The sequence below is a fragment of the Styela clava genome, chromosome 5 (genome assembly GCF_964204865.1).
Source record: "Styela clava chromosome 5, kaStyClav1.hap1.2, whole genome shotgun sequence".
In the NCBI taxonomy this organism is placed as follows: domain Eukaryota; kingdom Metazoa; phylum Chordata; class Ascidiacea; order Stolidobranchia; family Styelidae; genus Styela; species Styela clava.
The window spans coordinates 3796079-3809302 of NC_135254.1; the positions used below are offsets into that span (position 1 = coordinate 3796079).

The 13224-nt window shown below is 36.7% G+C and overlaps 4 protein-coding genes across 4 annotated transcripts in view; 1 reads left to right on the forward strand and 3 right to left on the reverse strand.

Annotated features, from left to right (window-relative positions):
- Window positions 1–8862, reverse strand: part of LOC120332866 (FGFR1 oncogene partner 2 homolog) — a 424145-nt gene extending 415283 nt beyond the window's left edge. Inside the window, exons 1-3 of the mRNA XM_078112437.1 lie at window positions 8660–8862; window positions 7642–7769; window positions 6776–7425 (exon numbers count right to left, since the gene is read on the reverse strand). Coding sequence (XP_077968563.1) covers window positions 7242–7425; window positions 7642–7769; window positions 8660–8743 — 396 coding nt within the window. The 5' untranslated portion in view covers window positions 8744–8862 and the 3' untranslated portion in view covers window positions 6776–7241. Of the gene's footprint in view, window positions 7426–7641; window positions 7770–8659 lie in introns of the transcript that reaches the window.
- LOC120329781 (FGFR1 oncogene partner 2 homolog) overlaps window positions 1–13224 on the reverse strand; it is a 443159-nt gene that overhangs the window by 351836 nt on the left and 78099 nt on the right. The window lies entirely within an intron of this gene.
- Window positions 1–13224, forward strand: part of LOC120344629 (uncharacterized) — an 89112-nt gene that overhangs the window by 16074 nt on the left and 59814 nt on the right. The window lies entirely within an intron of this gene.
- Window positions 667–5309, reverse strand: LOC144422713 (FGFR1 oncogene partner 2 homolog). The gene is made up of 4 exons (XM_078112457.1): window positions 5188–5309; window positions 4054–4198; window positions 2847–2927; window positions 667–1601 (listed from the first exon to the last, which is right to left on the reverse strand). The coding sequence occupies exons 1-3, from the start codon at window positions 5270–5272 to the stop codon at window positions 2906–2908; spliced, it is 252 nt and encodes an 83-aa protein (XP_077968583.1). The 5' UTR covers window positions 5273–5309; the 3' UTR covers window positions 667–1601; window positions 2847–2905.

Sequence of the window (13224 nt, forward strand, 5' to 3'; positions counted from 1 at the left end):
AACCCCAATTGGTATAAAACTCTAAAATGCTAAGTCTGTCACAGATGTGCAAATATTCCAACTTTGCATTTCTTTTTTTTTTATGAATGTTCTATTCAGTTTGATATTCATTTTGAAAACTACACCAGTTCGAATTTGTACTAAACCATTGCCTCAAGTACAGAAAGATGTGACAACCATGACCTGTGGTCTTTCCAATCTCATGTATCATCAAATGCTCAGGTTGTGAAATTTGGAAACATCAAAATTGACATTGGAAATAATGTGTTCATTTGAGTGCCAACCAGAACCTCTTTCGAGTGTTTCTTGTCTAGATTTTTCAACTTTTATGGAGGAGAGGAACCCCAAGATACCTTTCAAAGGCTTAAGAACCCCTGTGTAACCGAATATACATTATAATATGCCATTAAAAAAATGTGAAACCGAAATTTGATGTAGAGTAGAGCTGAGATCTGAAGCCCGAACCAGGTATTCGAGCCGGGTCGGGCTTCTCTATCGCTGATTTTTTTTTATTTTTTCTTATTCGTGGAATAATGTAGAGAAAATGAAAGTCTCTTGTGAAACACACTTATTATATTATATCCGTGTATTTAATTATATTTAAACAAGATAAATATAATAATATAGACCAGGGCTACTCAACTATTTTTACCGGAGGTCCGCATACAAAACTTCAAAAATATTTGGGTCCGGACTTTCCAGACATTATATTTCAGCTTCCTTAAAAACACATTTCTCAGCCGATTAATGATTATTAGCTAATCAAGATTGTTTGTTATGGTGTTATAGTTCTTTTCATATATATTTTTAAATCTATAAAAGTGATTTTATAAAAGGAAACTTCAAAAGTGGGGCTAATGATCCAAAATGAAGAAGTATGCGCGGTCCGAATCGAATACCCGAAAGGTCCGGATTCGGCCTGCCAGTTGAGTAGCCCTGATTTTCAATGCAAACCTGCAGAACCCCTGGACAGCCTACAGCCTTGTGCAGAGTACTTTGTATGAACCAGATATATTTCCTCAGTACTGAGTTTCGATAGAAACACAAGGAATAACAAGAGTAAGGGGCGCTCCGGAAGTATGTGTACCAATATGGATGTAACTAATTTTGTTTGCCCACTTTACATCAAGTTGTGAAAAGGGACTGAAACCTATGGGCAGGGGGTATATCCACTTGGCTAACACAGACAGTCCCGAACTCAAAATAAAACTAAAATAAGAAAAATCTGAATGAATTATGAACCTGGTACACACATACTACGGGAGTACCCTTCGAAGGAACATAAACGTCCTCCCTATTGTAATAAAATAACTGTCTGGGGAGTAGTTTTAGGGGGATTCCCCCTCATGTATAACCGTCTTGTCACTAGTAGTATCGTCAGTGAGCACCATTTCAGATTCATTCTCTGGTTTGTCAGTCTTTCCAGAATCTTTCTGTTCAGTGGTTATAAGTCTTGATCCAAATGAACTCTTAGATATCATCAGCATTTCTCTTAAAATGTCATTTTCTGTTTGCAATCAGGATAATTCTTCGTAATCTCTGAGATATTGCTCATCGTCAACATCCGCAGCATGCCTCATCACCACAGCCATCTCGTGAATCTGGAACATAGAAAGATAAACAATGTCTGTTAGATAAAACCACCATCTATTTTGTTTTGAAATAACTTGAACCTTTAGCGCCACCGTGTGGATGAGTTATATTGCTTGAATAATTATTGTCAAACCTCAAGCATTACTAATGACAGAATGCCAAGTAAGAAAGATTCCCGTCCTTCAAACAATAGTAGCCCATTACATATTGTTGGATATCAGTGGCATATATATAATAAACTGAACTTGATTAATCAGGATGCCTGTTTCAGCCTTAGTGTGTGTACCAGGTTACGGTTAGGCCATAATTTTATCTTTCAGTCCCTCTACACAACTTGATGTAAAATAGGCGAACAAAATTAGTTACCTCCATATTGGTACACACTATTTCTACTCTAAGATTATACATCTAAATGCTCAATGTTACGCAAGGTTACTCCCACAAATTGCCATTCCACAATTTTGTGGTGGTCAAAGGGTTAATCCTGCATATATTTACAGCGATTATAGGACTTTTAGCAGGGTATACCTAATGAAGTTAGATATGGGACTAATAACATGTTCTTTTAGTTTTACATCAAAACCAATCCCCATAATCAAATTTGCACTAAACGGAAACAAGGGACCAGAATTGTGGGCCAGGGTAACTGAAATTGTGGGGTAACCAAGCTGTCAAGCACTACGACATAATTGAGGGATAATGATAAAACTGTATTCCGACGTAATTTTGACACTTTGGCAGTCACATGATAGGCCGATATAAATCGGTAAAATTAGCGGATACCGATCTTTCGAAATTTGTGAAAAACAGGGTCGATATATCGGCAGGCCGATGACGACCCTACCTCTGACCATAAATTTCAGTCTCTTTATACAACATGATGTAAAGTAGGCAAACAAAATTAGTTACCTCCATATTGGTACACACTGTTCCTACTATAAGATTATATATATAAATGTTCAACACCACCAAGGTTACTCCTACAGTTTGCCATTCCACAATTTTGTGGTGGTCAGAGGGTTAATTGTGCATATATTCACAGCGATAACAAGACTTTTAGCAGGGTATACCTAATGAGGTTAGTTATGGGACTAATAACATGTTCTTTTACATCAAAACCAATCCCCATAATCAAATCTGTGATAAACTGAAATGTGGGACCAGAATTGTGGGCCAGGGTAACCAATATTGTGGGATGGCGTAACCAAGCACTACAACCTAACTGTGGACTAGAATAACTTTAGTCTCAATACCTTATCAATGAGTTCCATATTCTCTTTATGATATTGTTTTTTCTGCTTGATAAGTGTTTTCAGTGATCTGGATGCTGTAAACTAAAGATATAAATAAATTATAAATGCTGCTAAGTCACGGTTCATTGATTTTGTGGAAATATTTGAATCCAAGTAAAATATCATAATTATTCTTTGTGAATATTATTCAGCTATGCGGTTTTGATTTTTAATATTAATTTATAAATACTATAATGCAGGTGTGCAACCTGCGACTGGCCCGTGGGCCAAATGCGGCCCACAAGAGTGGCTATTTTGAATGATATGCGGATCGCAAAATCAGTTTTCAAATAAATTTAACTTGGTACGTGCGAGTAATTCCAATCCCTGTGCGTTGCGAAGCCAATACCTGAGTCTAGTTTATACATGCCTACGACTTTACAATGCCGTAACAGGTTTCGCCCAGTTATTTCTATCTGGACCTCCTGTATTAAAGGTTGCACACCCCATGCTATAATGTGTTCTTCTTAGCTTTTAGAATTGTCGCTCCAATATGCCTGATCCACTGGTTCTCAACCTTTTTGGTGGGGTGGAACCCCATTGGAACATTCCATAGGCTCAAGGTACCCCAGTACAATACTTAACACTAATACTTGCAAAACATAGTAAATTTAAAGTGTAGCAGGTCTGATAATAATGTTAAACCTAATTATAAGTATATTTTGTTCTAAATACAAGTACAAGTATTTGATATTATTCAAACAATATATAGGGTGTCCATAAAGTCGTAAAATTTTCCAAAATTGGGAAGAAATTTATCGATACCATATATTGTTTCGGCCCTCACAGATGTACTAAATGAAGTAAAAATACTTAAACAATTACCGATTTGAAAAAAAAAATGGTTAAGATATATTGAGAACTGACTTCACAACAAAATTGAAATTGTAAAGGGACTTCATGGACACTCTGTACATATATTATATAGACTGTCGCATTTGAATGTAAACTTTTGGAGCCGCCGCACTGAACTGGCCAAAACCTAGGATAAAAACCTCAATTTGCCATTTCTACGGGAAATAGGATTGTTCGTATTAGAACCATAAGGTATTCTGAAAGACTGAAACTTCAATTAAATGTTTATTAGAAATAATACAGCCATTTTATAGTAAAACAATAGACTTTCCTCTAACTGAGATTATGAAATACATTGACAAGATCCACATACTTCTGGTGCTTTGTAAATTTCATCATCTGCTGTCTGTACTTGGTCATGATAAGTTCCAATGCGTTCTGGTGTTCGGTCAAACTTTGTCGCAATTCATCGTTCTCATGTTGTAGGGACCGAATTGCATTATTTTCTTGCTGAATACCTTGGAGACAGAAATGGGAATTTGGCAAACATAACTTTGTTTGAGATTTACATTTTATTATTTTTATTTACTATTATTCTAAAGCAGGGGGTGTGCAACATTTTTTAGGTTGGCCATATAACCACTTCATACAATTAGCCGGGCCACACAAAAAATCAATGCAAGAAAGACAAAAGAATACGACTCTTGCTCAGCGTTCCAATAATAAAGACACAAGTCAAAACAATGAAAACATGTATTTTTACCAACATGAGCAGCTTTTTTAACATAACTGTTAGATTCAGATTTTATGCTTGATGTATTCGATGTCATTCAAACAATATATAGGGTGTCCATAAAGTCGTGAAATTTTTTAAAATTGGAAGAAAATTTATCGATACCATATATTGTTTTGGCCCTCACAGATGTAATAAATGGGAGTAAAAAAACCTAACTAATTACTGGTTAAAAAACAACAAACCTGGTTGAGATCAACTCCCTTCATAACAAAATTGGGTGCTCCCGAAGTATGCGAACCAAGATGGCGGACATCGGAACGTAACATGGGTAACAGGTTAGGGTTAGGCGATAATTTTTTTCCAATTTTCCTTATTTTAGTCCTATTATCAGTTCGAAGACTAGCCAAGAGTCTCCCGTAGTATTTATACCTAAAATTATGGCCTAACCCTAACCTAGTACACATATTACATTCCCATGTTCGCCATCTTGGTTCTCATACTTCGGGAGCCCCCAAAATTGAAATTGTAAAAGAACTTTATGGACACCCTGTATATATTTTATATAGACTCTCATATTTGAATGTAAACTTGTGGAGCCGCTGTTAGCGCTGTACTGAACTGGCGAAACCAGTTCATTGGGTTAATTTGCCATTTCTACGGGAAATCGAACATTTATGCCCGAAAATATCATACAGGTAAAGATAATAGAATAAATATCACGTTAAAAACATGAGCAAAGCTAGTACTGGTTCTTGTAAAAATTTGTCGTACCTAAGACTAAAGTAGACCTTGGTCTGTGTCCAGCAACTTTGTTCAGTTCAATCAAATTTTCTTGATATGTGTTTCTTGCTTCCATCTCTTTCTTGAGAGTTGAAGCCTGTTCGACAAGACTTTCAGCAGCGCTGTCATGATTCTGGGATAATAGATGAAATTAAATCATTTGGAAGTGTATGTTAAAGAGCATTGATAAGTTTGATTGTTGCAGTGTAGCCCACATAAACGCTCCTCTTTTGAATTTAAAATATTTCTGATATGACGCATTCAGCATTACTGCTGTGAACAATATTTTTATGATCTGAGCATTTAAAATATTCTTAAGAGTCTAACCAGAAAATAAGATTCAAAATCATTAGTTAACTATTGTGTTTCTAGAGCCCCGAGACGTTTAAAACAATTCAAAATACTATGGAGCTTCTTTTTCCAACCAAGGTGGAATTTTCTGAATTTGGTGCGGAACTCTTTATTATTACTATAACACTGATTTGATTAGCTATGACATTATAAACTACTTGAAGTGTAGAAAAAGCTGGAGTGTGACTTGTGCACAACAATAAGAATACCGTATTTGCTTGTTTTGTAGCCCGGGCCCATATTTTTTTAACCAAACTCACTAACCAGGCCCTTATTCAAACCAGCCCTTATTCAGGCATGGGCGCTTGATGACTTAAATGAGAATAACGAAAATTTTGACTTTTTTTACGAACCCCAGGTACAAATCCGCAAGAGAAGAAAAGTTTTGCAACGCCCTATCAATATTAAAACGACGCACTTTGGCGTCGCGACGCCCAGTTTGAGAACCACGCTGTTATGTAATTGGACGCCTAAGGCGTGAGTGTTATCTACCAGCGCTTCAAATTTAACAGCGTTGTGACAAAAGCGCTTCTTATTTCCTATTGTTCTTTACCACTAAAAAATCAGCTTTTACATCGGGCGGGTATTCAAGCACCGGCCCTTATTTATTTTTATGTTCTGTTTACACGGGCGGCTATTCAAATGGGCCCTCAATCAAGATCGGGCGGTAAAACGAGCATATATGGTATATTAAAGCTAATTTACATATCAACATTACATAATATGGGATTAGTTAGCAAGTTTTCCCATTTGCTTTAGATACATGGTATTTTAAACCTTTGAAAAATATTAGTAAAACAATTAACTTTCCTAACCTTGGGAATTTGAAAAATGTTGATACTTTTGGTGCTCTGTAAACTTCATCATCTGTTGTCGGTACTTGTTCATGATAAGTTCCAATGCGTTCTGGTGATCGGTCAAACTTTGTCGCAATTCATTATTTTCATGTTGGAGAGATTGGATAACAATATATTCTTGCTACCTTAAAATTAAAAATGCAAATTTATTTACCACGTGGGATTTTATGCAATTTATTTACAGTGCAATTTGGTACTCCTGTAGTATGATCATGGACGCCATCTTGTGCCTATTGTTCTCTGCAATTTAACACAATTATTGAAACATACCTATTATTTTCACTAATATTTTAGGTAGAAAAATTTTAGAGGTCGCGTTTTGAAGTAGAATTTTAGCCGTACATGCTTATATCCTTTCATGTTGGCTAAATTACATTTATAGTACATTAAATTGTCTTTGAAGACAAGTATACCGGTTCCGAGTTGCTTCCGAAGTAAATTGGCCATTCTAATCGTCATAATTAATCATTTGGCGTTCCTTATGACATCACAGATGAAAAGTTGAATTTATTCGTTGAAATTACCGGCCGACCCAACTTTGCTTCAATGGCCGTTTCTATTTTCTGGTTAACATTTTTCGTCTGTCGAGCTCCATAATGCCCTGCTCAGCACCAAGCTGCGCTAGAAGAACAAATGACAGTGTAGGATTGTTGCGAAGACATTTTACAGCCTCAAATTGGCGTATCACTATAAAATCTTTGAGAAAAAGACCAAAAATGGTTCTAAGCTGTGTTAGTGGTCAACGCATTAGATAGTTTTTTATTCTTAATTGCGTTATATATTTAGATAGCATATATCTTAAAGTTCAAAATCCACCCTTCAGTTTCATTCTAGTTCTTATAACAGCGGACTTATTCGATTCGGTACAACAACACAACGAACATTTTCCATAAGACTCCATTGTTTTGCGTTTCCCAAATATGGCACAAGATGGGCACATATGGCATGAACTTGTTCAACATTAGGCAAGTTGGTTGCCGGCCGTTGGGAAAAGTAAGGTTGGACAATAACAATACAGAACCTAAAACGGGAGAAGGAAAATAAATTCACATTTATTGCAAGGTTGTTGATCTGATTGATTTAGTTGTTTGAGCCAAAACATTTTGGACAAATTGACTTTGAACCATATAAATTTTATTTTGTTTTCATTGCATTAATTATGTTTGTCTTGGAATGTCACAAATACAAAGAGTGAAAACCTATGTTAGAAAATCTTGATATGAAACATCTTTCATACCCAAGACTAGAGTAGAGTTCGTGTCCAGCAGCTTTATTCATTTCAATCAAATTTCCTTGATATGTGTGATATGTGCTTGATATGTGCTTCACGCTGAGTTGAAAGCAGTTTGGGAAACCTCCATAGACCTAGAATAGAGAGAATAATGATAAGAAATATATCTTGAACTTCTTGTTTTCGAACTCCCGACACAATCACTTTAATTGATACAAATCATGGCGCATTGAAAAGAAATATTGATTTTATTAACATTAAATTACGACAAGTCTTCAAGTACCGTATAAATTTTACATTTCATGCACATTTGATCCATACTACCCAAAACCAGGCTTGTCCATCGGACATATTTTTCTGTCTCATCTAGGGTTGCCAACTATGAAAAGTTTCAATAAAGGACATAAATTACCGTCATCCTTTATTTGGTAACTTGCAGGAAAGAAAAAGCTAAAAAGATATATCAAAACAATCTTCATGTGTTTTTCATTTAATTTTTATTTAACATTGACCCAAAGAATGAATGTTGATAAAATTGTTATTTCGTTGGCTATTTGAGCCGGACCGAAGCGAAATTAAAAAGAATAATTAAAAGCTTGCAAATATATAAACGGAGGCAATTTTTCAAGAACGGAACAATATCAAACACAGTCCCGTACTATAACTATCGGGCAAAACGACGTTGGAAAGAATAAAGGACAATTAGCATATTTTCTAAATGCTGAAGGACCAAAAAGCTTAATTAAAGGATTGTCCTTTGAAATAAAGGACGGTTGGCAACCCACCTCATGAGATTCCGATTGGTATACAATTCAATAAAAATTGTTATTTAGGTTTGGCGAAAAACAAACTGTATTTCCATAATATTCTGTACCACAACCTATGTCTGCAAGTTGTAAACGTTCTTGCAGTAACAAAGATTTTATATATTTTATCTATAACTTCTAATTATTATTTTAACTATTAAAATATTATATCTTCAATCTTGTGACCAAATAATAAGCATCAGCATGGAATTAATTACTTGATCATAACTTTTCTTTTCCTGGTACCGGTACAAAAAAGGAAGCTGACGGCTCTTGTGTGTTACATCCCTTTTTGCATTCATCTGCTTTGTCAGTTATAAAATATTTTTCTAACAAATTCGCTTGCCAAGTTGATGATTCGGACAGTACCGGTACCGGTATCTGTTAGAATACCAGTACGGTATCGAAAATATTTCCCTAAAGCTAAATCGGCGAACTCGTTCAAAAACATCTCTGGGTATCTCTATCGCCCCCGATGGTGATACCGCCGCCATAAGAATCGTCAGTGATCACCTATATATATTACATAACAACAAGATGGCAAGCACCGTACTTTTACGCAACCCCGTGAAACTAACTTGTCCCACTATGGCGTCATATGGACGCCATTTTCGATCATTCGGATCGGGTAGTGTAACGCAGACAGGCTTAATATCAGTAGTTTTAAAAGGCTATTGGGGCAGATTTGAATCAATAGTTATATTCCGAGGGCGCAGAAATCCGATAGGACGTCTCAATCAGTATCGAACCCAATACGGGGCACTTAGGATAGGATTTACATAGATATCCCCGGGGAGAGGAAAGTCAATAAGACGGCTTATCCATATGGCGAACCACGGCCTCTCGTCCGGTTACCATTCCAAGTCGGGTATGGGATTAGTTATATTGTTTGTTTTCGGAAGCATCGACTTGGTGGTGAAGCTGTAACCGACCAGCGGCTACGTGAATCACCCAACGACGGCGAGGAGCCCAGCAATCCTCTCGCACATAACCATCCCTGCATGGGATTCGAACCTGCGAACCCACGCAGAGTAATTAGAGGTGCGGTGCCGAGCGTATTGCTAACGCTTAGCCCGTTGAGCCACACCGCCGCACTTACATTAACAACCCACGCCGCTCGGTAACAAACATAATATAGACGCAACGCACGGTTAGTAAAGTTCATTTCGATTTCCCGTAACACTAAAACAAATATATAGGCAATGCAAGTCAACACACACATATAGCCTACAGAAAATCGGGAAAGTAGGCAAAAAAACTATTCAATACGGCGCGGCGGTGTGGCTCAACGGGCTAGTTAGGAATACGCTCGCCACCGCACCTCTAATTACTCTGCGTGGGTTCGCAGGTTCGAATTCCATGCAGGGATGGTTATGTGCGAGAGGATTGCTGGACTCCTCGCCGTCGTTGGGTGGTTCACGTAACCGCTGGTCGGTTACGGCTTCCTCCGCCACCAAGTCCATGCTTCCGAAAACAAACAATACAGCAAAAACTAATCCCATACCTGACTTGGAATGGTAACCGGACGAGAGGCCGTGGTTCGCCATATGGATATGCCGTCTTATCGGCTTTCCTCTCCCCCGGGATAGATATGTAAATCCCATCCTATCCTACCTGATGATGCTAGGGCTACCAACCGTCCCAGGAACGGCCGGGACAGTCCTGGAATCGACGTCTGGCCTCCCCGCGGTTGTCCGGAATTTACTGATAACCAAGTCGTCCTGATGGCGCAACAAAACCTCCATGTTGATTTTTCCATTAGGATAGTAGACACCAGAGTTGGATCAATTGTAATTAATTACAGTTTTTCATGTAATTGTAATGTAATAGAGGCATTTTCATTCTGTGTAGTTGTAATTTGCTAACATTTTCGCTCAATTACACTACACAATTAGACTAAACTTAGTATTTTGAAAATGAATGAACATCAAACAAACTTTCCCGAAAACTGTGTTGTACCACTTCCTTCCTATTGTCAGAGTTTTTTTTAAATCTTTGAGCAGCACTGAGGCATGCTGTTATACCAAAATGTTATAATTATAAATGTAATTTGATATTTTTTGCATGGAGTAATTGTTATGTAATTAAGAAATTTAAGGAAGTAGTTGTAACTAAACTGAATTGATGTAATTGATCCATCTCTAGTAGACACACAGTTTCACACTACAACAGGCCTAAATGACTAAAACAAACTAAATTTTTCGACAGTAAAGGCGACGTCAAATGGGACTGTAGCTAAATATTGATGTCAATGTTACATTATAAATTCGCCTTTTTCACACTCCAGACACTCTAGCTGCATAACTGAATTGTAAACGTCCTTACCAATGGCAGTACAACGAGAAAGAGAGATTTTATTATTTTGTCAAAAAAAAAATACAGTCATCAATAAAATAGCCACAGCAAATAAACTGTTTTGGTATGGACAGGAGGGAGCGATACGACCATACGGTCATCGAAGTCAGCTTTCACCATATACGCTGATGTGATTAAGATTAACACTGAAAGATGACCAGTGGCGAAACTTGAACTATTACGATAATATTTTTACAATAAAATTTGGGAACAAAATGAGGGGATCCTTAGGTAAAAGCAATGTAATAAATGTGTGTTTTAAAACAAACAAAAAAAGCGTCGGGGGTGTCCGGTGTTGCATTCGTTAAATAAAACAATCTAAAGAGGCCAGAATAATGTGATGGAAATTCATACCTACCTGATTAATAAATTTAATGGGGTCTGGACGATAATAATCAGGAAAAAATAATAAGCTGGCTATATATACAAAATGGATCAGGGAATTGATGTGAATGTGTGATGAAGAAGTGTCTGAACGTGAAAAATAATAAAGTGCAACTCAGTGGTAGGCTTACATACACATTACTGAAAAAAACTAACACACTGGATAGGGCAAGAGGAATTTTATTCATAGGTTTGTCATAATCTGAAAATGTTTAAAAAAAGCATGAACTTTATATATATATATGTTGGGGATTTTTACAAACTTGCACGCCAAAAATGTTAATACTTATCAATAAGTTTTAGCAGATGGGTTTTGAAAACGTTTCTGACTCACACAAGAGGGTCAATCAATAGCAAAATTCAATAATTCACATATTGCGAATCGTGTTTACAAAACGAAGCAATGGCAATAGCTGGTATACCTAAATATAAAAGACATGGAAAAGAATTGCTATTCGATTGACCAACAATAGAAATTTCAACAATTAAATAACAAAGACATGAAAAAGTCTACATTAATTGTAACTTCCGCAGTATGTGTACCAGGTTAAAGCTAGGCCCAATTTTTTTCCGACTTTCCTTATCTTAGTTCCATTACGAGATCGGGACTGCCCATGTCAGCCAAGCGATGGTGGCTAAATATGAGTGCCTATTCATGAAATTGACTTTAACAAATAATCTGTGTTTTCATGTTCAATTTTAAGTCTTTTAATCGATAAAAAAATAATTAATTTGTAAAAATTTAGATAATTAAAAAAACAAAAAATAGCACCCCTGTGTTATAATGAGAGTTTTATATCCCCCCATTTGGGGGGGCGATTTGGGTGAAATCCATTTTGCCTCAGTTTTGGTGTGTAACTGTTCATCAGAAAATAATAATCAGAAGCCAGTAACGAAATGTGTGTTACACAGTGTAATGTGGTTCTGGACACATGCAACAGTCCACTCACTGTGCGCAAAGTAGTAACCATCAAATTGCGTCCTCTACAGTCTACAATACATCATATGCATAAACAGAAGCCATAGTACTTCTACATAGTACTACTACTGAAGTCACTCTTGAGGCTAAGACAGCAGTCTCACACTCTTGTGCTGTATACGACCGAACATTATAGGCTTCTGACACAACTGGTTTGTCCTGGTGGCACCGGGAGTAGGATGTTTTGATGAAACCTAAAACGTAGGTGAAATGATTCATTTCAAGACATTTAAACTGTCAATTACAGATTACTTTGGCATTCAAAACTTACTGTAGGCTTATTGTTCTTTTTTGAAATTTCATCTCAGTCAATATTTTAGCTAATTCAGGTTTTGATGATTTTAATTTTTTGATGAGTTTGGCCCATCGATATTGTCTATATTCCATTTTATTTTTTCCCATTTATCCGTCCTCTTCTGTTCAAATTGATATTTTTCAAAAATGAGTCTGAAAATGGAATGAGTTGTAGGTTATAAAATGAACGTATTTTTGAAATAGCAAGCGTTCAAATTGACAGTGACTTAACTAAACACGCATTCAGTTCAGAAGATCAGAATTTGGAAGATAAAGCATTATTTCCACTAAGCTCCGAATTGTCTATTCATATTGCTGCTAATTAGGCTACTATGAATTGTTGTGACCGCAGGACTACGAGCAATCATGACAGTGAATCTTGTACATTCAATGCACTGATTTCTGACTTTGCATTACTTAGGATCTGACACCTGAAGCCAGCGTTTAGAAAATCGTTGTAGTTCAACTTAACTTTAGATACCCGTAACTTTTCTGGGCTAACTTCAATGAGTCGGATGGGCAACGTGATATAAATAATTAAATGTGACATCATCCTAAAACTCTGTCAAGCCTGCAGATTACTAGCCTGTCTTCCTGATGTCAGTTTCACATTTGGCCATTCGTTTGACTAACTCAGAGTTTCCCAACCTTTTTTGTTCGCGGACTATTTTCTCATCGGCGAAAACCTTTGCGGACCTAAAGTGCGTTCATTGCAACCGTACTTTGTGTGAAGAAGCGATAAAACCAAACACAACAGAATTTAACAAATTT